Raw genomic sequence first — 27,949 nt, 5'->3', positions numbered from 1 at the left:
AAAAAAAAAAAAAAAAGAGGCACCTGGGTGGCTCAGTTGGCTAGGTGACCACTCCTGGTTTTGGCTCAGGTCATGATCTCACGGTTCGTGAGTTCAAGCCCCGCATCTGGCTCTCCACTGACGGTTCAGAGCCTGCTTGGCTCTCTCTCTCCCTCCCTCCCTCACTGCCCCTCCCTGTGTCCCCCCCTCTCTCTCTCAAAATAAATAAACTTAACAAAACCATTAAAAAAACCTATTTAAGATATTTTTATTCCCATCTATTTGATTCACGGGTGTTATTTATTGCTCAGTGGTTTCCAAACTGCAGTAGCTCCTTCAGAAGCTTCATCTCACAGTGCTGGAGTCAGATCCATGAGAGGCAACTTACAAGACGATGCAGGGCCACTGAGGAGAGGCCCTAGTGGCAGCCTTGGGAAGGGACCAGGCCCCGGGAAGGGTCCTTCCAAACCTGTCTCCTCATTTGTAAGAGTAGGGCTGCTTGGCGAGGGGGTAGGGCTGTTGTAAAGCCTCGCTGAGCTCTCGTGCTTCTGTCCTCACATCTATAGTCTGGGATCCTGTGACTACCTGAGCCAGAGCCCATCCCTCCTGTGCTCAAACGCTCCCGTGTCCCCATCTTACACAGAGCAAAAGTCAGAGGCCTTACAGGAGCCTCTGAACACTATGAGGTCTGCACGGTCCTCCCTTTACTTCTCTAAACACACTCCATTTCGACGATGCCTACTCCTGTGGCTCCCCCAGCACACCAGGACACCCTCACCTCAGGGCCCTTGCACCTGCTGCCCCTCAGTTGGGATGCTCTGCTCCCTGGTATCTGCAGGGCCCCACCCCACTTTCTTCAGCTTCTGCTCAGGTCACTTTCTTTGAGAAGCCTCCTAGACAAAAGGGAGCACCCACCCTACCTCCCCTTACCCTTTATTTTTCTCTATAAGCACTTTATTGCTGGCGTGACCATATGTATTTACTTAGTTATTATAGCTTATTGTCGACCTCCCCCCACTATGATGTCGGCATGGTAAGGGCAGGGGCTCTTGCCTGTCTTGGGCCTGCTGGATCCTCTGAGCCTTGCAGGGTGCCGGGTATACAGTGGGTGCTTCGTAAGTATTTGTGGAATGAATGTGCAGAGTGAAGCCCTGTGCCCAGAACAGGCTCAGAGTAAGTTAGATTCCTTTCCTTGCCATTTATCAAGTTCTTTTTTCTCTGGCCCCCTCTCCCTGACCTGGTTTCTATGCCAGACAGCACAGATGGCACAAGGAGGCAGGAGGGGAGCCGAGGCTCTGCATCTCCTGGAGCTGGAGACAGCAAGGTGGGGCTCCTTCCCTGTGCTGCAAGCCCCAGGAGCCTGTCGCCTGCCCTCTAGTCTGCCTTCCCTACAGCTCCTGGAGGAGGACTTGCTCAGGAGATTAAATTCAAAGATAACAGGGGCACCGGGGTGGCTCAGTCGGTTAACCATCAAACTTGGGCTCATGAGTTCGAGCCCTGCATCAGGCTCTGTGTTGACAGCTCGGAGCCTTAGGATTCTGTCTTCCTCTCTCTTTGCCCCTCCCCCACTTGCACTCTCCCTCTCAAGAATAAATAAACATTGGGGCGCCTGGGTGGCGGAGTCGGTTAAGCATCCGACTTCAGCCAGGTCACGATCTCGCGGTCCGTGAGTTCGAGCCCCGCGTCGGGCTCTGGGCCGATGGCTCGGAGCCTGGAGCCTGTTTCCGATTCTGTGTCTCCCTCTCTCTCTGCCCCTCCCCCGTTCATGCTCTGTCTCTCTCTGTCCCAAAAATAAATTAAAAAAAAAAAAAAAAAAAAGAAGAAATAAACATTAAAAAAAATTATAATCCAAAGACAACAGGAACCTGTCCTTCAACAGGCGGCACCTGCTTCTGGGAATCTGGAAGGAAAGGTTCACGGGGAGAGCGGAGGGAAACAACTCCCTCATGTGCCATCCACAGCTCTGTGAACCGGTTCCGCGTTTTGGGAGGGCACTTCAACAAAACTAACGAAGTGGAAAATGTCCCTGTCGGAAATTCTCCTGCAAAAAATGCTTAGGAGGTTCGGAAAACGTACAGAGGTCGTCCTAAAGCGGGGTTTCTCAATCTCAGCAGGAGTGTTATTTGGGGCCCGAGAATTCTTGTCACGGGGGCCGCTGTGCACAAGGGAGGTTTAGCAGCATTCCTGGTCTCTACTTGCTAAAGCCCACGGCACACCCTCCCCTGAGTTGTGACCATCAAAAATGTCCTCCCCCACTACCAAATGTTCCCTGGGGGCAAAGTCACCCCCCCCCCCCACCCCCGACTGAAGGTGTAGCTGCTGAAACAGTGAGAGCCCGGAAGCAACCTAAGTGCCTGCACAGGGGTCTGGCTCCGTAGTAGCGGCTGATGTGACCACACCAAAGAGTGAATGAGCGCCTGTGTCGCACTCAGCACACAGCACACGCCAGGCGACCTGAGCGCTCGGTACCTGTGAATTCGACCCTCCCAGGCACTTTTATAATCTTTCTCCCCCCCAGTGTTTATTTTTGAGAGAGACAGAGCACAAGTGAGGTAGGGGTACACAGAGAGGGAGACACAGAATCCGAAGCAGGCTCCAGGTTCTGAGCTGTCAGCACAGAGCCCGATGCGGGGCTCGAACTCACAAACTGTGAGATCATGACCTGACCCGAAGTCGAATGCTTAAGTGACCGAGCTACCCAGGCGCCCCGCCCCCTCATCCCTTTTCTGCAACACCAACAAGTACACAGCACACGGCCTAATTCTGATTCTTTCTCACACACTGACATTCTTGAGCCAGTCGTCCTTGTCACCGTCCAAGTGTAACTGTCTTCTACAGCATCGTCTTCAGAAAAGCCGTCACCCCATCATCGACAGTGGATGTTCCAGGGAAGAGTACCTTAGGCTGGAGGCCAGGAGGAGGTAGTGTTTAAACAAAACATTGCACGCATAGGGGCGGGAGTCAAAGTTGCCTCCGGGACCAAATGCGCCTCAACTTCAGCTCTGCCACTTGCTGTGTGACCTTGGGCAAATCACTTCCCCTTTCCTTGCCTTAGTTTCCCCATCTGTAAATTAGAACAGTACACACTCCAAGGCTGCTGTGAGGCATAAATGAGTTAATCCACATAAAGTCCTTTGAACTTTGCCAATGTGGCAAATGTTCAACACCTATCAGGTGTTATTATTTCCTCTGGTGGGTGGAGACACAGGGACCCTCACTTCCCACGTCGCACATCTCTGTACTACATGAATTTTTACCTACTCTACCTCCTTGGTACAAAGACTGCATTAAAGATACTTTTTTTTCTCTTAAACACCACACACTCCCCTCAGCTGCCCCATCTGTCTGCTTGGTGCAGGTAGGACTGGAAGCAGACTGAAGAGTAGGCGGGCTGCAAAAGATACCGGGACAAGAATAAGCACAGAGCAGATTTCCTTCTCTTCCTCGCCACCCCCGCCCCACACCTTCCCCCTCACCCCGCCACCTAGGGCCTTGCAGCACCCACAGAAATCATGGCAGATATCGAAGTCAGCCTGGTCATGGGCTCCAAACACACCGACTGCACCAGGCTGCAGCTGTGAGAGACCCTCCAACCAGAGCTCTGACCCTGTCCCTCCCCTGCTTGGGGATCACATCCAAGGCTTTTGTGGAGACAAGGGCCCACCTGAAGTGGCCCCTGCCTATTCTCCTGCCTCATCGATCAGCAGCACCACCCCCACACACACTTTCCCCTTCTCCTGGTCCCTTGAACACTCCTTGCTCGCTCTCTCTCTCTCACCCCAGGGCCTCTGCACATACTAGTCCCCTACCTGGCCCTGCTCACCCATCTTTACCTGCTAAATCCTCATTTCCTCAGGGAAGCCTCCCCCGTCTGTCCTTGCCCCACAATGAGTCACAGATCCTCAGACCTTAGCCTTACCTGTCCCCTCACAGCACTTACGTCTAATGTGCTCAGTCACCTGTACAATTATCTGGGTAATGGTGCCTCCCTCACTGGACTGGGAGCTCCACAAAGCAGGGATGGGAGTGTCCTGGTCCCCACTGTGTCCCCACCACAGGCCGGGCCTAGAGCTTTCATTAACTAAGGGTAGCGGTAGCAAACACAATCCCAGCTTTTGGGGCCAGAATTGTGTCAAGTAAAGGCAAAACAAAAAAGTCCTGAATTCATTCATTCCACAAACCTGGCACTTAGGCCGTGTCAGCAGTGCTCTAGTCACCAGGAGGCAGCAGTGACCAAAACAGAACTCCCTGCCCTGGGGGAGTTTGGGGGGGAAGGGGGGGAGGGTGGGCAGGCCTCAAAATGAAGCTAAATGAATAGGCAAATTACATGCTGTAACAGAAGTTGACAAATGTCACGGATAAAAGCAGCACACCGAGGACTAGGTCTGTGGGAAGGGGTAAGGGTTTCCAGTTTTATCCAGGGTGGTCAGAAAACGCCCCCCTGAGATGGTGAAATGGGAGCAGAAACCTGAGAGATGAGGTAGCCACGGGGCCAGGGGAGAGGGGAAGAGCACTCCAGGCTGAAGGAGGGTGGCACCAAGGCCAGGGGTGGCCTGCACGAGAGCCAGTCAGGAGGGTGGAGGGGAAAGGGGCACGTGTGACTGCGGAAGCCGAGGTGCCTGGCTGGGCAGGGCCTGGGAGTTCACCGTAAGGGCTGTGGCTGTTTCTTAGGGACAGATGGGGAACTGTCTGGCTGGAGGTGAGGCGGGATGCGGAGCTCCTGGCCCCACTGAGGCGGGGGTTGTATCACAGCCGCCTTCTCCAGCTGTCCCCGGAAGAAGCCCTATGCACTGGCCCGACACCCTCACCTTCTGGCTCACTTGGGGACCACAAGGACCCACATTTTACCAAAGAGGAAACTGAGGACAGAACGACTGAGTACCCAATGCTGGGCAGCCAGGACGCAGGCGAGGAAACTGGATCACGTCCGTCCCAGCCCTGTGCCTCTTCCACCTCCCTCTGCCCACACTCAAGAGGCCGAGTCTCCTCCCACCTCCCACATCCCCTCCCACATCCCCAACGCCCTGCAACCCGGGCGCTGGCCACCCCCCCCCCACCGCCTTGTACACAAACACAGGCGCGCACAAGTACACCAGGCCCCCCTCCGGTCTGGCTGAGGGGTTCCGGCCTCATAGGCTTTGCTCCATATCATCATCTGCCTGTTTCCCTGGCCAGCAGCTTTGAGGCAGGGTCTGGTGGCGTGAGTCCCCTCCTCATCCCTAGGGCACCTAGGAGCAAACAGGCAGTCTGACCCATGGCTAACATTTACTGAGTGCTCACAACGTGCCGGGTCTGGATTCCTATCAATTCTCCTAGCAACCCTGGGAGGCAGATGCTATTACTATCCCCATTCTTCAGAAGAGGAAACTGAGACCCAGGGAGAATACATCACATGCCCAAGATCACGCAGTGGGTGAGTGCAGGAGATGGCTGATCTGGCCAACAGAACTTTCTGTAATAATGGAAATGTAGCTATAGCGGCTAGTGCAACTAAAAAACTGAATTTTTACTTGTATTTACACTTAATTCGCTAAAACGTAACCAGCCACACACGGCTAGTGGCTGGCCTCCTGGAGGTATAGCTGTCCGGGACCTCTCTGATGAAGCAGTGGGAGGCTGAAGGGGCCCAAGGGGCTGGATGACCCCAGCCTGCCGAAGAGAAGCTCCCATGTGGCTCCATCACTGCCAGCCCGGACCCACTCAGCCCAGAGAGCTGAGACAGGGCTCAGAGGCCCAAATCCACCCCCAGAGGGCTGGTCAAGTCAAATCCCGACTACTACCTCCAGGCCACACAGGTCGCTTCTCTGAACTTCAGGGTCCTCATCTCTAAAACAGGACGTTACTACGAACCTGAGCATGTGCTTATGTTATCTCAAAAGATGTCTTTTTGGGGGGGGGGGGGCAATCCAGGGTCATCATGGGGACCCAACGATACCTGCTTCAAACGCAGCTGGGGATGGAGCCAGCACTTTGGAAAAGAGGTGGTAATGACACAAAGGCCAACTCCAAAGTCAAGGGCCAGCGTGAGCCTTAGTTCATCAGAGCTATGGAAGAGCAGCTATGTTAATACTGTCACTAGTTGGTTAAAAGGAATCATCCAGATGATTCACGACATGCCCATATTAACTTGTTGAAAACAGCTAAAAAAAGTAGACAAGTCGCAGACACTACCACAAAAACACATGCTTAACACCCGCCACTACCCCCCACCCCCTCCAGGTCTTTGGACACCAGTCTGAGAAGCACAGACTTGCCTGCCAGAGCTGAGCCCTGCCACCCTCCTCTCCCGCCACCCCACTCTCCCAGCTCCAGTGGCAAGTATTCAAGCGTCACCACACTGAGGCATATCCCACCTCAGGACCTTTACCTATGCTGCACCCCTGCCTGGCCCGTTCCTTTGGGTTTTCATGTCAAGGCCTGAATGCCTCACCTTGGGAGCCTTCCCCAAGTTCCCCTCCCACCAAGTCCAGCCAGATCTCTGTTCCCCTTCCTCGGCGGCACCAAGCACTTGTACAACAAACACTACTTCTCTGCCTCCTCCAGCAGACTGGATGCCACTCCCTGGCACCTAAAACTATACACGGCACATAGTATGTACTCGATAAATTATCTGGTGAAAGAATGGGATACACAAATGATCAAAAATAGCCACGGGCTGGCTCCAGAGGCCTTTCAGGAATCAGACCCCAAGGCAGGGGTAGGGGAGTACCTCCCAACCTTCACCCCCACCCTTGGCTCAGGGAAAGGAAGAGGCTGGCCAAGGCCGGGGCTCTCTGGGCATTAGGGGGTGGAGAGAGGCAGCTGTACCCCATCTCCAAAGCAGGGATCCAACAGAGCTAATCCAGTCATTTCCAGAACAACTGAGGCCTACTTAGTGCTGGCTTTGTCTAGGAGAAAAGAAAACAAAAAAGATCATTTGGAACAACAGTAATGAGAGGTGTCTGGCTGGCTCAGTCAGTGGAGCGTACGACTCTTGATCTCAGGGTTGTGGGTTCGAGTCCCACATTGAGTGTAGAGATTATTTAAAAATAAAATCTTTAGGGGAGGCTGGGTGGCTCATCATTTAAATGTCTGACTTTGGGGGCGCCTGGGTGGCGCAGTCGGTTAAGCGTCCGACCTCAGCCAGGTCACGATCTCGCGGTCCGTGAGTTCGAGCCCCGCGTCGGGCTCTGGGCTGATGGCTCGGAGCCCGGAGCCTGTTTCCGATTCTGTGTCTCCCTCTCTCTCTGCCCCTGCCCCGTTCATGCTTTGTCTCTCTCTGTCCCAAAAATAAATAAAAAACGTTGAAAAAAAAAAAAAAATAAAAAAATAAATGTCTGACTTTGGATCAGGTCACGATCTCAAGACTTGTGGGTTCAAGCCCTATATCAGGCTCTGTACTGACAATGCGGAGCTGGAGCCTGCTTCAGATTCTGTGTCTCCCTCTCTCTCTCTCTGCCTCTCCCCGGCTCACGCCTTATCTCTCAAAGAAAAAAAAAAAAAAATTTAAAAATTTTAATAAAAAATAAAATATTTTTTAAAATTTTTTAAAATCTTTATTCATTTTTGAGAGAGAGGGACAGAAGGTGAGCAGGGGAGGAACAGAGAGAGGAGACACAGAATCCGAAGCAGGCTCCAGGCTCTGAGCTGTCAGCACAGAGCCTGACGCAGGGCTCGAACCCACGAACTGTGAGATCATAAGCTGAGCCAAGCTCAGTTGGATGCTTAACCAACTGAGCCACCCAGGCGCCCCCCAAAATAAAGTATTTTTAAAAACACCACCACCACAACTAATGACCTCAGAAACAGTGGCCATGGCATTGATCAGAGGCAGAAGAGTCAGTCTTAAAGAAGCAAACTTAACCCCAGATAGAGCTGGGTTCAAATTTCATGTCTGTTACCAACTAACACTGTGACTTTGGGCAAATCTAATAACCTGCATGGGCCTTCATTTGCTCATCTATAAAACGGGAGGAAAGTTACACTGAGCTCCCAGGTCATGGTGAGGACAGGTGAGAGCAGGCGCTTCAGGCCTTAGGTCCCAGAGCAGGGCCCAGCACAAAAAGGCCACCCTGCTAGCTCTCGGCAACACAGCATTCTATGAGGCTTTCTGTGCCTCGGTTTCCTAACTACCAATGGCAGTGACTCTTACCCACTCATAGGCTGCTGTGCCGGAGCTCAACACATGCGCAGGCTGCTCAGCATCATGTCTGGCTTGAGGGGGGCCAGGGGGCCTTGGTGACGGGTGTGATGAATATTCCTCCCTAGCCCTCCCCGGCAGGAACCTCACTCAGCTAATCGGCCTGCCACCTCCTCCCACCGGTCCACCAACAAGCCCAGGCTGGTTGCATCCAGAGCCCCTTGGCTGCTCTCAGATGCCCAACCTGACCCCGGCTGACCATCTCCAGCGGCAGCACGGATCCACTGGAGCACCGTCCCAGGAGGCCCCACGTCAAGCACTTTCTGACAAATGAGATCCCTGAATCCACCCTACAGTCCCGCTTGGAGGGGATGTTCCCATTTCCACTGAGCAAAATGCACCTCAAAGAGTTGACACAAGGACACCAGGGTTCCAGAGCAACCAAGGGAGAGGCCAGGAGCAGGGTGCAAACCCAGGTCAGCCCGGACCACGACGCAACAACCCACCTTATGATGAAGACCTTGAAATCAGGCCAGGGAGGGCTAGGGAGAGAGGCGACAGAGCGGCAGCTGCCCCAGTCCCTTCGGAAAGGGCTCACGAGGTGGCAAACCAAGGCAGGCTTGGATTTCTGGCCTCACCCTTAGAAACAACATCTGCGGACGAGCTTCCTGGGCAGAACGGCTGGGCTCGAGGAACTTCCTGCATGGACCTCTACATGTAGGTCTTCCCTTAGCCAACCCCGGAGCGTCTTGCTGTCCCCTGCTTCACGCACCCAGTGCAGCCAGGCTCTGCTGCGGGTGCTGAGTTGGCGGTGGGTCCTGCCCCCAAGGGGGGCCAGGCCCAAGCTCCCACCCCCCCCCGCCCCTTCCACCCCCCCAGCCCCCCCCACCCCCCCACCCCCGCTCCCTCGCTCCCTCCCTCCTGGTCCTGCTCCCAGGGCTGTCTCCCCTAGCTGGGCCTCTTGCTGCTTGGCTGGTTGTCCAGAAGAGCCTGCCACGGAACCACCCCACCGTGCAGCCCAGAGGCCTGGTGGTTGAGAGCCTTCCACTGAGAGCTCTTGGGAAGCTGAAGAGAGGCCCAGGGAGGGGTGTCCCTAGTCCTCCAGAGGCCTGGAGATCAACTGCAAAAGACACTCCTTTCCATCCCTTCCCACCCTAAAGGCTTTCTCCCCAGGAGAAAGACCCCAGGAGGTTTGCTCTGAGGGTCTCCACTCCTTCCAGGAAGACAGTTCAGAGACAGCCTGGCCCCTCTTACTGCACTAAGTATGAGGCTCAGGTGCAGGATTAGAAGCCACTTTCACCCACAATTACCAAGCACCTTGCTGGTTTGGGAAGACTCTGGAGCCACATTGCCCAAATTCAGAGCCCATCCCCAACACTGCCAGGCCCGGCACAGGTTACCAAGGTTCTCCAGGCTTCTGCGAGGTGGGAATCAGAGCCGATTCCTCCTCAATCTAAGGGACCTTCACTCAAGTCTTCCCATGCTCCTTTTACAGCACTCTAATCCCTACCTACATGTCACCTCCTCCAGGAGGCCCTCCCTGATCACCCCAGCTAAAACACAGTAATATCCCCACACTCTCTTTCCCCTGATCCCTATTCAGTTTGCCTTCGTAACACTTATTACAAACTGATATCCCGCCACAGATTTGTTTGCTGGACACCTGTCGCCACTAGAAGGTAGGCCCCTAAGGTCCGGTCTTCCAAGTTCTAGAGCCACACCAGGAATGTGGCAAGCCCTCTGGCATACAAGCTGAGTGGAAGGTAGAATCAGTCGAGCCTTCATCAGGTATCGCCGTTGTTCTGCACGGTTATTTAATATTAAGCCCAGCTGTTTGCATTGGGGAGGGGTAGGCACAAATCACCTCACCAAGCCTCCCCCCATCTGTCCCTAAACGGAACAGCCATGGGCCCTGGGGAATGCGGTGTGAAAACCACAGAGGAGGGAGGCCACCATCACTCTTGGCCGTTTCTAAGGCAGTGATTCTACTCAAGGGGGAAGTGGGAGGCATGTGAAACTCCCTGACCGGCTCTAAAATCCACCCCCCACCCCAGGCAAAAGTCTGAGTGAGAACCTCTTATGGCAAAAGGCACCCTCTAAATCTGACCACGCTGCTCCTCAGAGCAGTCTGCAAGGCTCTGACCCCTGCCCGCTCGCAGCCCCTGGCCTCCCCTCCCACACCCGCCCCCTCACTGAGGCCTCTGTGCCACAGGTCCCTGGCCTCGCCAAGCATTCAACTCTAGCACTGTGGTTCCCCTCCACCATGCCCCAAGGCTGTTCCTTCTCCTCACTCACCCGGTCGATCTGGGATCAGCTGGGATCAGCTCCGAGGCCTTCCTGACAGCTCAACTAAGGAAGCTCCCAGTCACACCTCATTTTAACCCATTGCCCGGCACCTCCCTTTAACCTGTCATTTCTTCACCAGTTTTAGGGCTTGTCTCCCTCAGCTCCATGGAGGTGGCGCCTCTGTTGAGTGTACCACCATGACCCTGGCACCTGCACACAGCAGGTGCTCGATAAATGATAGCGGATCACCGAAAAGCTTCTTCAGCTCTGCAATGCCTTAGGGGTCAAATGCACACTTCTCCCCCCCCCCCCCGCCCCCCCACGTGGCTCTGCACAGGTGACTCCCTCCAGCACTTCTGCTACTCACCCTGCTCACACCCAACCTTCTGCCTCAGCCTTCAAAAGGGCTGTTCTCACCTGGGTCAAGGCCCTTCCTGCTACTCCTGGTGGGCTGTGGCGGAGATTCAATAAAAGCACATACAGGAAGGAGGGTTAGAAAGAGCCTGCCGTCTGAAAAGGAGCTAGGTAGAGTCTGACCTCGGAGGAGCTCTGGGCAGCAACTGTGTGGGAGGAGGAGGCAGCCTGGGTACTGCATTCGCCACTCTTTATTTGATTATACATCCCCACCCCCGCCCCAACCCTCCAAAACCTGTTTCCTCCTTGGGAAAATGGAGATGCTAATTTCAGCCAGGCCCTCCTCCCGGTGTTCCCTGACAAGGGATCTGTAACCGGGGAAGGGCCTTCAGAATCCTAGCAGAAATAATGAAGAATTACAATTGCTAAGATAATCTGAGGGCTCATCGTGTGTCAGGCACTCTTCTGAAATAGTGAGAACAGGAAACGTTTGCTGGAGACTGTTAGGCCAGCAGGGCTATAAACGCTTTCCACAAATCAACCCATTTACCCTTCACAACAACCTACCAAGGGGAATTCTCATCCCAAGACACAGACAATGAAAGCTCAGAAAGGTTGAGGAACCTGCTCAAGGTCACAGAGCCAGGGAGTGGTAGGGCCGGGTCGGAACCCCATGCTCAGATAATCACTTCAGTGCAGCTCTTTACAGGGGTTAGAAACCAGGACACGGATTCCTGGATTCTGGCTGGGCCAGGCTAGGGAGCTGGACACCCGGACCCCTGAGAGGACTGAGGGTAGGGTGGGGGGAAGGACACCCTGAGGATGCCCTCAGGACTGCCGACTGAGCACCTGCGCAGTGCCACGCACCATTCTAGAAGCTTCTCGTGGCTTGACTCATGAAATCCGCACAGCAGCCTCAGTGGGGGCCGTTCAGAGCCCACTGCACAAGGGGTGAACACTGTGGCCCAAGGTCACACCGCCAGAATGTGACGGCACCAGAACCTGCACACAGGCCCACCACACCATCTTGTGCAGGGACATCTAACACCAGGGCCCCTGGTAGCTAGGTCATCCCCTGCATGTCTCCCCTGCTGTTCTCTCCTGGCTCCCAGCACACACTATGCACCAGCTTCAAAGACGCTCTGGCTCAACTCTGAGTGGGGGGACCAAGTTTCACCAGCAAGTCCAGAACCGCTGGACTGGCTGCCCCAGAGTCCTGGGCTCCCAGGCTAAACGGAAGGGCAGGCCCAAGGGTGCAGCTGGCAGGGTCCAGGGCAGGGCTTTGGAGGTGACAGAGACCCACTCCAGCTTGGCACCTGGTGAACAAAGAACGCATGACACCAGGGGCAAGCTGACCTGGGTTCAAAGCCCAGCCTGCCGCCTAGGGTCTGACAGAGGGCAAAGCGATTCTTCCTCTGAGCCCCAGTGTCTCATTCCTCAAAATGGAGAGAGACACCATATCCACCCCCGGGGTGGGGGGGCAACTAACCCACCGCTCTAGTTATGTTGTCAACAAGAGGTTCACTGAGGCCAACCAGGCCCATGGGTTCCCGTCACGGTTCTACTACTTCTGGCTGTGACACAGCAGGAAAATCATTTCACTTCAGTGTCTCAGTTTCCATATCTGTAAAATGGGCATCACACGCCTACCTAGCTCTTAGGACTCTAAAAAACAGGCATTTTCATACTTACCCCATAAGTGTGTTTTGAGATTTAAATGAGGTCATGGGTCTAAAAGGGTTGCCGCATGCCTGACATAACAGTGGATGTGTGTTCACTGGCTCTGGAAAAGATTTGCCTGTCTGTCGTTTCCCCTTCTAAAACAGAGATCGTGACAACAGTACGTGTGGCTCTAGGATGTGAGTGTTCAGCACGCTAATCCATGTGAAGCATTCTGAATAGTGTGTGGCACACAGAATCCACTCGATAAACATCAGCCATCAATCTCACGATTATTGTTTTTATTGCTGCTGTCAACCCCATCCAGCAAACCCTCTAAAAGTTGGCAGGAAACCAGAGAAACAAACCCCAGGTGGAGAAAAATTCTACAGAGCCACCACGGTCTCGAAGAGACTCCAGGGCCATTCTCTAGGAACCACAACCACAGAAGCCAGGCAGCTTGGAAGCCGATGATGTAGACCAGAAGCAACCATCTGCCCCCTTTGACCGTATCACCAGCCCACGTTAGCCAGGTCAATCAGGGACTACAGCCAGCCCTCCCGGGAACTCCAGACCCAGGGCAAAGGTTACCAGGAAAGCCAAGGTCACAAGTTGGCCTAGGGAGCAGGGGCAGTGGCTCCAAGCACCCACCCAGTGACCACAGTGAGAAACGAGATCTGTGGGGGATTTGGCTACCCGAAGTCCTTCAGAGAAATCTGAAGGGTCAGGCTGGGCCAGGGTCCCCCCACCCAAATCCCCTTGGCCTCTGCAGAGAGGAACAGCTGGGAAAACAGCACTCAGCCTCACGGCCGCCTAATGGTGAAGCCAACTGTTATCGCCTGGTGGGGAGCGTAAACATGGCACGCGACAGAAGGCTGTACAGCTACCCTAGGGGAGACACAAACAGCCTCGTGGCCAGGATGGAGGAGCCCACCATGATCTGCATTGGCCTGATGGGCACCTGGCTCATCTGCACCCCCCACCCCCACCCCCACCACAAGGTCTGGCCAGGACTGAACTCCCAGTGCTTCTCTGTGAGGAGAAAAGTGAACAAGGTTGAAAGGCAGACCACAGAGGACCCACCTGATTACTCTAGCAGAGGCCTCTTGCTGAGCCCAAGCGGCCACTAAATGAGAGGATGCAGGTCTGCAGAATCCCAAGGACCAAGATGTCCCCAGCCACCTTGCCTTGTCAGAAAAGGTGTTCTTCTAAACACTCCTTCCTCCTAAGGCTTACCAAGCAGATCCAGCGGACATGGCTCCTCAAATCTAAGCTCAGTACCTCCTCCCCTCCCTAATACGGAGCAGAAAGCCCAGGAACCTTCAGACAGTGGCTTCCAAGACATCTCCTGCCCACAGAATCAAAGGATTTGCTCCAGGGGTACCCCACACACCTTAAAATAAAGCTTAATAACATGAAAAGGTTCTGCGGTAGACAACAGTCCCAGTGACCAAACAACAATCCCAGTGACCATACAATTTCCCCCCAAAGTCATCAACAAGTTCAACAGCGATCCTCCGTGCTCTAGCTCAGGGTAAACCCCCAAGCCCCACCCACCAAACTCGGGAGGCAGAAGCCCTTCCTCAACACCCCGCGTTACAGCCCTCCCAAGATACTCCACAGAACACCCACTGGGGGCTGTCCCCCACCCCCGCCCGTCCTCTCAAAGATTATAAACAGCACAACCCTCCTCCTTTGATACAGAGCTCCTCCACGCTCTCGGGATGCCCCCCCGTCAGCACTTCAGTGGTATAACCCACAAGGCGCTACCCCGGCCGCACTTGGTACGGCTCCCTCCCCAGCAGTTCCCCCACCTCCCCCAAACACGTTCAAGGAACTGCTCCCACAGCCCCGAATAGGTACGGCCCCCTACACTCGGTAAGGCACGCACACCGGTCGGGCTCTCCCTTCCCATCGCACTGCCTCAGCCCCCAGGTCTTCAGTGGTTCGGTCAACGCACTTTGGTGTGCCCCCCCCCCCCTGCGCCGCCTCAGTGGTACGGCCGGCCGCCCCCGCCCCCGGCCCCTCAGGGCTAGTCTGACCGCCCCCGGCGCGTCCGCCCCCAACTCAGTTCCGGAAGGGGGGCCTCCGAGGACCGCGGTCCCCGCCCGGCGGGCACTGGTGGTACGGCCCAGTGCCGCACTGCGGGGGGTCCGGACGCGACCATCGTGGGGGGGAGGCACTCGGGGACACGCGCTGGCGCACTCACCTGTCACCGGCGGCCGCCCAGCCTTTCCGGCGGGGCCCTACTCCCGCCCATCGCCACGCTGCGCTTGGTCCCGCTCCTTGTGTTTCCTGGCGGCGGCAACTGCAGCGGCAGCGGCAACGCCTTCTCCGAGCCAGGCCCAACGGCTCGCGCGGCGCGGCCCCCCCGCCCCCTCCCCCCGGCCCCCGCTTACCGCCCCCTCCCACCCTCTGGCCGGAAATACCGCCCTCTCCCGCCACAAACAGGAACTGACGTCAAAGAGCGAGAGATGAACTCGGAGAGCGCTAGAGCGCAAGCGCAAGAAAGGGCAAGAGGCTGACTCAGAGCAGGACGCATGCGTACAGTAGGCAAGTTTGGGTCGATGTGGGTTACCGAGGTGCCACGCGCAAGCGCCCGACGGAAAGAAGAGACAGGATGGCGCAGGCGCAGTAGGACTCTGACACCCGCTTTCCCTAATGTCTCGCCGCAGTGATACTTCCCGGCAGCCCCTGGTCTTTATTTACATACGCTTTGATCTCGCTTTACTGTGATCTCGCCTTTCCTCCCAGTTCCGAGGCTCTTAAAGAGCCCCGGAGCGGGGGTTTTGAGAGTTGTCTTTTCAGTGTGTCCCCTCATGAGGAGTATAGGCTCTGAAGCCTCACAAACCCAGCTTTGCATTCATTCCCTTGCTGGTGATTGTAGGCAGAAGACTTGACCGGTTTTCTGTGCCTCTGAATCCACATCTGCAAAATGGAAACAGAGCTGTGTCACCAAGCTATTGGACTTTTTAATGTTAAACAGAACACTTTATATCAATTAAACATTCTGTGACTCCAAATACTAACCCTACCTGCTCATCATATACAGTATGTGCAATTAAGTAGGGATTGGACTTTTATGGGGTAATTTGGGCCTGCAAAGGCCTTAGAATCGCCCTGTAAGAAAAGAGCTTTGCACAGATCCTGGCCCACTTGCTAGCTAATGTACTAGGCCCTATGAGACATCTGTCTCCCAGAACTTTCTCATAGGTTGGGTAGGGCCTGCTGTCCTCAATTTGGGTTCCAGTGTGCCACGGAGCTTGGCAAGTACCACGTTGGTTAGTGCATACTTCTAGGAGGCCTAGCTGGGAAGTGAAAAATCTTAGGTCCACCTAAGTCTGTGAGAGTGATGCAGAAGCAAGTACGGCTCCTAATACTGGAAGTCGACCTCAGCTAACGGGTTTTCAGCTTGGAACTTGCTGTTCTGTATTCCTTCTTCATGGGCTTCCCCCATCACAGCCCTGACCATTTTAGTGTCTTACTGTCTGGTGATAGGTCTGTCTCCTCCACTGCACAGAGCGCCCCACCAGGGAAAAGACCGGGACCGTCCCAGTCATCACTGTGTAGCTAACACTGCCCAGCCAAAGTTCTGGCACAGAGTATGCTCTTGCGGATTTTTTGTTTCAATAATTAACCCTTCCGCTCTCATCTAGATTCAAGATTACTGTGGCCTACCCTCTTTGCCCCTTTCCATGCCCAACAGTTCATGGTCCATTCCCCTATTTCTGAGTCTTCCTTGAGCTAACTGGAACCCCTGTCCCTCCTGGGATGGTTTACAACACATGGAGGATCTCACTGAAGCCTTGTGTACAAACTCCTTGGGGTATCAGTAGTCAAGAGTAATGACCTAGTACACACATAGGTATACTTACCTGTAGATAGATAGATAGATAGATAGATAGATAGATAGATAGATACCTGTATGAAATGTAAGTGCCATCAAATACTATTTACTCATAGGCACCATACACTCGGATTTTTTTTTTTTTCAGTGCTTTTTGAGGCCCTGCTGAACTGATTTTCTGACCCTCTACAGGGTCTTGCCTTTCAGTTTGAAAAACACTGGTTTGGGGGTGAACAACACTCAACGGCTTTGGAGATAGGCCCTAGTTCTAATCCTGCTCTTCCTGCATCCTTTCCTGTCAAAATAATTTCACTTCTCTGAGCCTGCCTTTCTTCACTGCAAAACAGTATCAATAGAATTTATTTAGGGGCGCCTGGGTGACTCAGTCGGTTGTCTGACTTCAACTCAGGTCATGATCTCACAGTTCGCGAGTTTGAGCCCGGCGTCAGGCTTTGTGCTGACAGCGCAGAGCCTGGAGCCTGCTTTGGATTCTGTGTCTCCCTCTCTCTCTGCCCCCTCCCCCCGCTTGAGCTCACGCGTGCCCGCGTTCTGTCAAAAATGAATAAACATTAAAAAAAAATTTATTTAGCAATTGTAACAGGCCAGTTTCTGTTCTTGACACAGTCCCACCAATGCTGTCCTATTGCTGTCAACACAATCTTGGAGGTTAGGTGCAAATTAAAGGGCTTGCTCAGGATCCCAGGACACTTTAGGGGTAAGGCAGGATTTGAACCCAAGCAGTCTGATACAAGAGTCTGTGCTTTGAATTCATATCATGCTATAAAATGGGAAGTGATAGCCCTGTTTCTGCCCCATCTTGCTTCTTAATTATCTTAATTTGGGGGCTTCAGTCTCTCAATTTCCAAATCAAGGGTGATTGAGGAAAAAATTCCGTAAAACCCCAAATCATTCTATACCCTTTCATCTATTCAGCAAATTCCCCGCCTATAACTGTAAATATGGGCGGCACAAGCACTTCTGGGGAGAGGGGCCAGTAGCTTCTCATCTGAAGGCTGCCCAAAGGCCTCTTGAATCTGAAAACAGTGATTAAGGATCCTTCCTTGAGTAGCTCCGTAGGCTCTGGTTCGTGAGTTTGAGTCCCAACGAGTCCCATATCAGGCTTTCTGCTGTCAGCACAGAGCCCACTTGGGATCCTTTCTCCCCCTCTCTCTGCCCCTTCCTCTCTCTCTCTCAAAAATAAACAAACATTAAAAAACAAAAACAAAAAGCCAAACCCTTCCCTGAGGGAAGGAGAGGGTATCTCCTCCAAATCCCCTTTTGTCCCCAGAGAGCAGAAATCAGGCCCTAGAGTTCATTTCAACCCTTATCAGAGATTGGGCTGCCAGGGCATGGGCCAGCCAGAAAGAACCTCTTTAGTAGCCCCAAATGGGGAGCTTCCACTCCTTCCCCATGCGGGGGGGCGGGGAGTCTATGGCAGTGGTGGATCTGGCCACAAGGGGGAGCCCTCCCTGTCACACGGGGAATCTAGAGAGGATTCCAAGAGGACTCAGATGTACCCCCTTCTTCATCCTAAGCAGAGCATTTTCAGGGGAGAAAGTCCATAGCACTGATCAGATTCTCAAAGAAGTCTGGAACTGTTTAAAAAAAAAAGGGGGGGGGGGGGAGGCTTCTGGGTGGCTCAGTCGGTTAAGCGTCCGACTTCAACTCAGGTCACGATCTCACGGTCTGTGAGTTCGAGCCCCGCGTCGGGCTCCGGGCTGATGGCTCAGAGCCTGGAGCCTGCTTCGGATTCTGTGTCTCCCTCTCTCTCTGCCCCTCCCCCGTTCATGCTCTGTCTCTCTCTGTCTCAAAACTAAATAAACGTTAAAAAAAATATATTTTTTAAATAAAAAAAAAATAAAAGATAAAAAAAGGTTTTCTTTAAAAGAGTTTCCCACGTTATACAGAAATGTTGAAATATCTTTGACTCCTCAGCCAGAATACTAAGCCCAGCGATGCTACTGTTTGGGAAGATCTTATTAGAGTGATTTTAAGTGGTTGGCAGAAGTACAGATAAGCCTCAGGGATTCTGTAAATGTTGGTTCCGGTTTCCTCTTTGTAAAATATGTTTCTGTTTCAAAAATTGTAATGGAAGTCACCATGCATCGTGCCCATTCGACTTTTTAACACATCAGAGATTCCCAAAACGTTTAAGTGGTCATGCGAAGCTAATGCACTTATACGCAGACCATGGGACGAAGCTTTTTCTACTCTTAGAAAGATCGAACACTTTTTCCACCTGATCTGAACACACAAATGGCTTCCCATCCCACGTGGAATAAAAGCTGAAGGCTTCATCACGGCCCTATGCGAGCTACCCCTGCCTACCTTGCCCTTGACCACCATGTCCTAGACACGGTAACCTCTGCCCCTCCAAAAAAAAACAAGCTTGTTCCCACCTCAGGGCTGTTTCACTTGCTGTTCTTTGGCCTGGACTGTTCACTCCCCGGATCCTCATGTTTGCATGACTGGCTCTTTCTTGTCTTTCAGAACTCGGTTCAAATCTCACCTCACCTAGAGAGGCTTTCCCTGGCCAACCCAAATCCAAAAGAGCCACACCATTACTATTTCTGTAGCACATTTGAATTCCCTACCTAGCACTTAACACTCAACACTATTCTTGTTGCTCGTGTAGCTGTCTTTCCTCAAAACCAGAATAGAAATTTGCCCCCGAAGGTGACTACCTTGGCTTGGGTGGCACCACGGTATCCCTACCTCCTAGAACAATGCCTGGCACATAGTTAGGACTTGGGGATCAGTAAAATACTTGTTGACTGAATGTGGTTTTGATTAAGAAGGTTATAGCAAATGGGGTGAATTTGACTTCAGGTCTAAACTTGTCCACTAACAAAAGCTTGAATAATAATCATCTCTTAACCTTTATGAATGAATTCCCACCTATCAGGCACATTGCTAAGAACTATACCCATGACCTTGTTAAATGTTCCCACAGGTGGAAGTCTCTGTAAGGCTTATTTTGCAGAAATAAACACAGGCGCAAGGAGGAGAAGTCTCTTACCAAATACCACACCGCTGGAATGTTGTGGCGGCCAGATCCGTTCCCACAGGTGTCTCAGGCCAAGCCCCTACTTTTAGACAGAGCGCTGTGCTTCACCCGTCTGGGTCCAGATTTGAGAAACAAAGTCTCATTTTATGCGGAAGTATATGGATTTGAAACAGCGAAATGCTTAAAACATAGTGTCCTACATGATTAATAAAAATTGGGATGATACGAATATCACCTAATGTTTTAGGGCACCAAGGAGGGAATCATTTCACAGCTGCCCAACGCAGTGGTTTATAAACTATTCCCGCTGTTGCCACAAGATGGCGCCACATGAACTGGCCATTCCTGCTTGCAGGCATCGAGCCTTCCAGGAGCAAGAGGGGGGCCTTCCTTGGTGCCGTTACTTAAACATTCTCTGTTTACAAGAAAACTGTGACAGCTAAATGCAACACATGATCCAGAATTGGATTGTGAGCCAGTGGGGAGAATGGCCATAAGGAGTATTGGGACAGCTGATAAAATTGAAGTATGATTGAAGTTAGATGAGTCTTGTATGTTAAATGTCTTGGTTTGGATAGTTATACTGTGCTTATGGAAGAGAATGTTCTTGTTTTGGGGGAATACACACCGGGGAATTAGGAGGTTAAGGGCCATGACGTTCTCCAACTTAACTTTCAAACGCTTCAAAACACAACATCCATATATGTATGTATGTGTGCATATGCGTGTGTGTGTGTGTGCATGTGTGTGTATGCCTGTGGAGAGGGGGGACATGGAAGAGGGAACGATAAGACAAATGGAGCAAACAACTGGCAAGTCCAGATAAAGCATATTCAGAAATCCCTTAGACCATTCTTGCTACTTTCCTAGAGGTTTACAATTACATTAAATAGTTACTCAAAAAGCTCTCTTTGTAGCCAGTGAGAACGTCTGAAAGAGTTCTTTAAGTAGTGGTGCTGAAAGTCACCAATGTCAGAGATGAAATTAGATGGCAACCAGTGCCAAGGCTCTGTGAAGCCCTTCCCAGTTATTCTGTGAGGCAGATGCTACTATTACTCCCATCTCAGTGGAGAAGAAGTAAGCACAGAGAGGCTGAGTAACTTGCCCAAGATCACACAGCCACACAGCTCATGCTTTTAACCTTCACAGGCCATCAAGAAGGCCAAATGATAGCCACGATATGCTACAATGACCATTTAGGAGCAAGCACTGCACTAAATATGAGGGACCAGAGAAGGAAGATTTAGGGGAAACGTTGGAAAAAATGAATGTAGGTTTATGTGCTCTGAACACCTGCCTCAACTTGATGTCACATCTATGCCAACGTCGGTCCCGTAGTATGCAAGGTTTAACCAAAATAAAACTGGGAAATCCAGTGGCTGCTGGTTCTAAGGTGACTGCACCTGCTGGCCATTAACACTGGAGGAAAAATTGGAATGTTCCTCACACGAATCTGATCGTTCTCGATACGTACTTGTAATTACACGAATAGCATAAATTCAAACTTATAAAACATAGGTACATTCCCTTTGCCCCTGCAATTTAAGTCTTAGGTATTGGCCCAATGGATATGTCCGCACGTAAGCAAAATTCAGTGCAAACTAGAGGCACTGACTGTGATAGAAGAAGACCTGGAAAGCCCTAAGTGTCCACAGTAAGGGACTGGTTAAGTACATCAAGGTACATCCACACAAGGGAGTATCGTGCAGCTACTTTAAAAGGAAGCTTTGGAAAACAGCCCAGCAGTTCAAGTGGTTAAAATACAATTAACACACTGCCCAGCAATTCAACTCCTAGGTATATACCCAAGAGCAAACATGTCCACTCACACACTCATACACGAGTGTTCAGAGCCTTAGTATTCATAACAGCCCCAAAGCGGAAACCACCTCAATGTCTGTCATCTTGGTAAACGAAATGTGGGAACTCATACACTGCAACATCACTCATCAATTGTTTCAAAATGGAGTATAATGGAAGATCTATGGTGTAACATGGATGAATGTCAGAAACATGCTAAGTGAAAGAAGCCAGACGGGGCGGCCGCGTACTGTATGGTTCTGTTTACATGAAATGTTTAGTAAAGGTAAATCTACAGACAGATTAGTGGTGGCCACGGGCCTGGAGCCGGGGGGCAGAGTGTGGGAGGACTTGGAGAATCATGGTTAAGGGGTGTGGGCTTTCTCTCCGGAGTAATGAAAACATCCTGGAATTCTAGTGATGGATGCACAACTCTGTGAGTAACTAAAAGCCATCGAATTGTGCGCTTTATTTTTTTTCAATGTTTATTTATTTTTTTTGAGAGATAGAGACATAGCATGAGTAGAGAAGGGGCAGAGAGAGAGGGAGACACAGAATTCAAAGCAGGCTCTGGGCTCTGAGCTGTCAGCACAGAGCCCGACGTGGGGCTCAAACCCACGAACCGTGAGATCATGACCTAGGCCAAAGTCAGACGCCCAACCGACTGAGCCACCTAGGCGCCGCTAATTGTGTGCTTTAAATGAGTGAATGGATGTGCGTTATATCTCAATAAAGTATGCGTGTGTGTTTTAATGTGAGAGAGAGAGAGCGGGGTGGGGGGGGAGGGGCAGAGGAGACAGAGAGAGCGACAATTCCGAGCAGGTTCCACACTCAGCACAGAGTCCGACACGGGGCTCAATCCCACAACCCAAAGATCAAGACCGAGGCCGAAATCGAGTCGGACGCTCAACCAACTGAGCCACCCAGGCACCCCAGTGTGTGTGTGTGTGTGTGTGTGTGTGTGTGTGTGTGTGTGTGTGTGTGTTTAAAGAAGCTTGTCATGTATTGATATGAAATGATCTCCAGGATATATTAGTGAAAAGAGCAAAGCGCAAAACTGCCATATATGCGACCATCTGAGTGGGAAAACAGAGTTATATTTGCAAATGAAATACTTCTGGAAGGACACATAACCCCAGTAACACCCACTGCCTCTGGAGAGTGGAACTGATGACCCAGAGTAGGAGAGAGAATTGTTTTTTAATTCTTAAGAGATACCAAAAACATATAAAGAATAACACAACAAACACCTGTGTGCCCACCACCCAGCTTTAAAAACCATTCCTATACTGTTTTCTTTTTTTAAGATTTTATTTTTAAGTAATTTCTATACCCCAACTTGGGGCTTGAACTCACGACCCCGAGATCAAGAGTCGCATGCTCCCCCAACTGAGCCAGCCAGGCACCCCAACCGTTCCTAGGCTGTTGCATATGTGAGGTCCAATCACATCCCATCCTACCCCTGGAGGGAACCATGCTCCCACATCTGGAGTGCGTCAATCCTATGCATTTCATACATTTGCTACATTTTAAAGAGCAAACTGATTGAATTGTTAAGTGAATAAATATTTAAGTAGTAAATATTTTGCATATTGCAGAACTACACATATTCTTCTGCAATTTTTTTCAGTCAGTGTTTTGCTTTATTCTTATTGATATGTGCAACGTTCGTTCATTTCCATTGATATATAATATTCCACACCCAATACATCAGACAGTACATCCTATATTGATGTATGATTTGCCCAGATGGCCACAAAACAATCGCTCATCCCCCACGCTCTTCTTACTATGAGACAGTGACATTCCTGTCATTGAGAGGTAGGGTCTATGGTCCCTCCCCTTGAATCTGGGCGGAAGTGAATCAATGTGACTTGCAATACTAGGTTAGAAAAGGCAATACGGTTTTTCCTGGCTCTCTTCAGCAGCACGCTGTTGGAACCCAGCCACCATGTTGTAAGGAAGCCCAGGCCACACGGCGAAGCCGTATGTAGGCATTCTGGCTGATAGCCCAACCTGAGGTCTGAGCTAAGTGCCAATACTGGTTAACCACCAAACAACCGAGGAAGCTTTCAGGAGGACACTAGCCCCAACCAACATCTGACTGCAACCATGAGAGCCCCCAAGTGACACGGTCTGAGTCCAGTCAACCCCCAGAACCATACGAGATCATAATTATTGATTTGAGCCGGTAAGTTTTGAGGTGATTCATTGTGCATTAGATAACTGAAACAACTATGCCACAATCTGCCCATTCTCCAGTTAATGGATATTTGGGTTGCTTCCAAGTTAATGCGATTACAGTGATCTCATGACCATTCTTATTCATGTCTCTGTATGTATAAGTGTCTCCAGAATGGTAATTGCTGGGTTGGGGAGTATAACATCTTCATTTATATTACAACCTACCAAATTATTTTCCAAAATGGTTGATCCCAACTTACATCCCAAAAGCAGCGTACCATATTCCCAATACTCCAAATCTTCCCCAACACTGGAGACTTTAAATTTTTTGCCAATCTACTGGGCACAAAACAGTCTTCTGGTACGTATCTTTTGGTGCCTTTGACTTTGTTACTGTTTGCATGAATGGATCCCAAATAAATATTTATCATTTTCCTATTTTAAACATGCTTTATATACTGGCGTTTCATATTAAAATTACATTTTCTAAAAAGGAGGTGCTCCCCCAGTGGCAAGGAGCACATCTCAAGCCTCGGCCTTGGTTTCAATTCCCAGTTACCATTCTAGGTAAAATATTCTGGGGCTCCTTGGAGAAATGGCGGACTCTAGGACCAATAGTGGAAGTATGTCAAAGGACACAGGAGCCAAGTGAAAGAGTCCCCAAATGCCAAAGCTAGAATAATGTGAACACAAAATAATTCAAGTAGTATTGGATTATATAACCCAAAGTATAAAATAAATATACCCAGGAGTCCAGACTGATGAAAATAAATGATTGAATAAGTTAATAGAAAAAAGAGACACATCTTCCTTGCAGAAGAATTCCCAGCTTTTTTTTTTTTTTTTTAGAGAGAGAGCGCAAGCAGGGCAGGGGCAGAGAGAGAGGGGGACAGAGGATATGAAGCAGGCTCTGTGCTGACAGCTCAGAGCCCGATGTGGGGCTTGAACTCACGAACTGTGAGATCATGACCTGAGCCGAAGTTGGACGCTCGACAGACCGAGCCACCCAGGCGTCCTCCCAGGTTTATTTCTAATTTGTGTCAGCACTTTGCCCTCAAGGCAGTGAAGCCTAAGCCCTGTACTCCTTAGGTGTGGGCTGTGCAGAGTGACTTCCCTTCAAAGAGTTCAATACAGAAAGGGAGAGAGCAAACTGACAGTGCAGAAATCCGGCAAACAGTAGGTAATGAAGCCAGGTGACCAAGGTTAACATAGACCGTGGTAAATCACATGGACAGCATGCACCCTACGGACGATGTGATAAAATGGCACTCTACCTCGGAGCTCTTCCTCTGAAAAACACATAACCCTGGTCTAATAAGGAGAAAGACAAATCCCAACTGAGGGACAATCTCTAATAGACCTGCCCACTATTCTTCAAAACTGTCAAGGTCATCAAAAACTGCCACAACCAGAAGGGGCCTGAGGAAGCACGACAATTCCCTATTTGTCAACGCAAGTGTTCGACAACATAAACGTAATATGCTATCCTGGAACAGAAAAAGATATTAAAACTAAGGAAAAAGCTAAGGAAATGTGAAGAACTATGGACTTTATTTAATACCTATGTGTCAATATTGGTTCACTCACTGTAACACATGAAATCATGCTAATGTAAGATGTTAACAATAGGGGAAATTGGAGGAGGGGTATACAGGAAGTCTGCCGGCAGAAGTGCACTTCTCAATTTTTCTGCAAATCTAAAGTGTTCTAAAAAATAAAGTCTGTTGGGGCGCCTGGGTGGCAGTCGGTTGAGCATCCAACTCTTGATGTCAGCTCAGGTCGTGATCTCACAGTTCACGGGATTGAGTGCACTTCGGGCTCTGCACTCACAACATGGAGCCTGCATGGGATTCTCTCCCTCCCTCTTTCTCTGCTCCTCCCCTGCTTGTGCATGCTCCCTCCCTCTCTCTCTCTCTCTCAAAATAAATAAATAAACTAAAAAAATGTTTTTAATTAAAAAAACAAATAAATAATAAAGTCTGTTCTAAAAACTAAAGTCTTAAAAAAAAAACAACTTAAAAAGGCAAGGCTCCTGGCCAGCTTCCTGACAGCAGACCTAGTCTTCCCACTTGCCAGCTGGGTCAGGCTTCGCCTGTTTGATGAAGTGTGCAGAGGCCTGGAGTTCGCAAAGCAGGTGAAGTTTTGTGTAGGTAAACATCAGGCCTTCAAAGACAGGTATATAGAAGTCGCGTTCACCAGTCTAAGTCAGCTCAGATCCTCAAAGGAGGGAAAGGAGGAAACAAGGCCGCCGCAGCCTGATACCTGGCCCACCTGGGTGGCACCAGGCTCCGACTCTGGAGGAAGGGGCGGTGGGGCTGCCTGGACGCTGGCTGGCCCCCACAGGTGCTATAAGTTCCCATCCCGCCTCTTCCGTCTACTGGTGTGAGCTAAGGAGGTCACCTCATCCCAAGACCACCATCCAAACAGAATCCTTCACCGGGAATGGCTCAGATCTGGCTCTATGATTTAGCATGAGCCCTAGGTTCCCTGTCCCTCCATATGACATCTGTTTATGGGAGGAGAATAGGAAGTCCCTGACCTCCATGCTGCTGCCCTTTCCCTAAGGATTTGGGAAGTCTGTCAACTTACCAAAGCCCTTATTTAGTATTTCCTGGCACAGAGGTGTGGTTGGTGCTAGTTCTCAGCATTCCCTGACCTGCTTCCTCCAGTGGTCTCCAACCAGAAGAGTCCAACGGCTCTCCATTCCTTTCTGGAATGGGGTGATGAGTGTACGAATAAGTCGTGTGAAGAATGCCAATAATCTTGGGGCAGGGGGTGGGGAGCCTGGTTCAGATTTCCTACTGACCCAATTATCAGTAGTCGCACTGAAGTATTGATATAACTGGAATTCTTCATATTCACCCCTGACCTGACTTCACATGGGACAAGCTTACCCACTGCAGCACAGCTTACACTAGTAAGAGACCGGAAGCAACCGGAATTCCCTTTCAAAAAGGGTTGGTGAAGTGAATTAGGCCATAAATATGCGTGTGTGCCTGTATATGTGTACTGTATGTTCCTCTGCCTGTATGTATATATATATATATATATATATATATATATATATATATGAGTGTGTGTGTGTAAACTTTTCACCATAAAGCCTTTGGAATCTTGAACCATATGAAAGTATTCTGCTCAAAAAAAAACTTAATAGAGGGGCACCTGGGTGGCTCAGTCAGCTGGGCTTCCGACTTCAGCTCAGGTCGTGATCTCACAGCTTGTGGGTTCAGGCCCCACGTTGGGCTCTGTGCTGAAGCTCAGAACCTGGAGCCTGCTTCGGATTCTGTGTCTCCCTCTCTCTCTACCCCTCCCCCACCATTCATGCTCTGTCTCTCTCTCTCTCAAAAATAAATAAACATTAAAAAAAAAAAATACTTAACAGAACCAGAGGAAAAATAACACACTTCTGTGGGTCCCAGATGCTGGGGTTGGTTCGGGGGAATCACCAAGTCAAACAGTGAGGACACACACTGTGTCTCTGGAGCAGCTAGGAGGCATAGGAGGTGTCTGGTCTGGCCCACCCAGCACACGGTGGCAGGAGGGGGCATGACTCTCATGGGCCACAGCATCCGAAAGCTGCAAATGCTTTTCACAACAAGTCGATTGGGTGGGGGGGGGGGACATGTACATGTAAATAACTCGAGAAAATCCAAAACTACTATCCTAGGACCCCACCCTCCCCTTTCCAAAAAGGTCCTTGTTTCAAACCCACAATCAGCACAAGGTAGGGTTCCTGGTCGGCTCCCTGACCTGCCACTTGCCAGCTGGGTGAGATGCGGGGCAGCTTACTCCCCTCTGGGCCTCCATAAAGAGCCACAGTGACGTGACTATCCTCACGCAGGTGAGCCTTTCGTGGGTAAGTGAGCGACACGTGTTTTTTACATCATTGCACATCAAGAAATTATCCAGTGCTCTTAAATTTAGTAACCGGAACTTTTCCTCTGAACCCTGGCAGTTGCTAGAATTGTCCATGAGGTGGAACCAGAGGAAATGACTGGGGAAAAAAACCCAAGAGTTGAAGAGCAGCAGGGAAAGCATACGGCGTGTGAGCCCCTCCCTGTGGCGCCACCAGGAGGGTGCAGCCTCCGGAATCACCGCTGCCAACAGCTGCTGTCCTTCTGAGGTACGACCTCCTACAGTCCCCCCAAAAGGTCTAGCCTCAGCCCTCCCTACCGTGTCCTTCACACTGAAGCCCCACCCTTCACACCCAGGCCCTGTGCTTGGCTCGCTGCCCAACACACAGTAGCCCCCAACACGACACAACCAAAACACTACAAATAGACAATCAGCTCAGGAAGACGACACAGATGTGGGGACGATGGTGATGATGGTTATATGACGGTGTGAATATACTTAATGCCACTGGACAGGATGCTCACTTTAAGATGGTTAAGATCGTCAAGTTTACGTTAGGTTTATTTTATCACAATAAAAAAAAAAAAAAATGGGTGACGTCTAATCTCATGCTCACCTGCTCTTAGGCCTCCCAACCCCCAGACCACTCCCGCTAATCCTATCAGTCCTGGTCTCTAAATGGGAAAAGGGCCCCCAATTCCCATCTGGGCCCTCTCCTGTCTCTATGCTCCCTTCAGACTGGTGTCACTCCTCGAAGCTCCCCGGGTGGCCCCCTCAAGCCCCAGCGGCCACGTGCCCTCCCACCCCCGCTCCTCTACCCCCAGCCTCCTGGTTTCCACAAACGGCACCTCTGGCT

General features: G+C 51.0%; 2 protein-coding genes and 2 long non-coding RNA genes across 5 annotated transcripts in view; 2 read left to right on the top strand and 2 right to left on the bottom strand.

The window, feature by feature from the left end:
• Positions 1-14,764, bottom strand: part of AKT2 (AKT serine/threonine kinase 2) — a 51,694-nt gene extending 36,930 nt beyond the window's left edge. For both annotated transcript variants that reach the window (XM_058709765.1, XM_058709768.1), the window contains exon 1: positions 14,607-14,764. The gene's annotated coding sequence lies outside the window, so the exon portion shown is untranslated. The remainder of the gene's footprint in view (positions 1-14,606) is intronic.
• On the top strand, positions 1,031-13,849 carry LOC131500482 (uncharacterized). The gene is made up of 3 exons (XR_009256310.1): positions 1,031-1,152; positions 2,818-2,900; positions 12,565-13,849. It is a non-coding gene; the product is annotated as an uncharacterized LOC131500482 (long non-coding RNA).
• On the top strand, positions 14,081-15,420 carry LOC131500480 (uncharacterized). The gene is made up of 3 exons (XR_009256308.1): positions 14,081-14,275; positions 14,849-14,954; positions 15,289-15,420. It is a non-coding gene; the product is annotated as an uncharacterized LOC131500480 (long non-coding RNA).
• Positions 15,112-27,949, bottom strand: part of C17H19orf47 (chromosome 17 C19orf47 homolog) — a 35,947-nt gene continuing 23,109 nt past the window's right edge. Inside the window, exon 9 of the mRNA XM_058709762.1 lies at positions 15,112-15,325. Within this exon, the coding sequence (XP_058565745.1) occupies positions 15,261-15,325 (65 nt within the window). The 3' untranslated portion in view covers positions 15,112-15,260. The remainder of the gene's footprint in view (positions 15,326-27,949) is intronic.

Source organism: Neofelis nebulosa, chromosome 17, assembly GCF_028018385.1.
Source record: "Neofelis nebulosa isolate mNeoNeb1 chromosome 17, mNeoNeb1.pri, whole genome shotgun sequence".
NCBI classification, from domain to species: domain Eukaryota; kingdom Metazoa; phylum Chordata; class Mammalia; order Carnivora; family Felidae; genus Neofelis; species Neofelis nebulosa.
The sequence above is the reverse complement of the archived record's forward strand: the minus strand, read 5'-3'. Positions and strand labels throughout refer to the sequence as shown.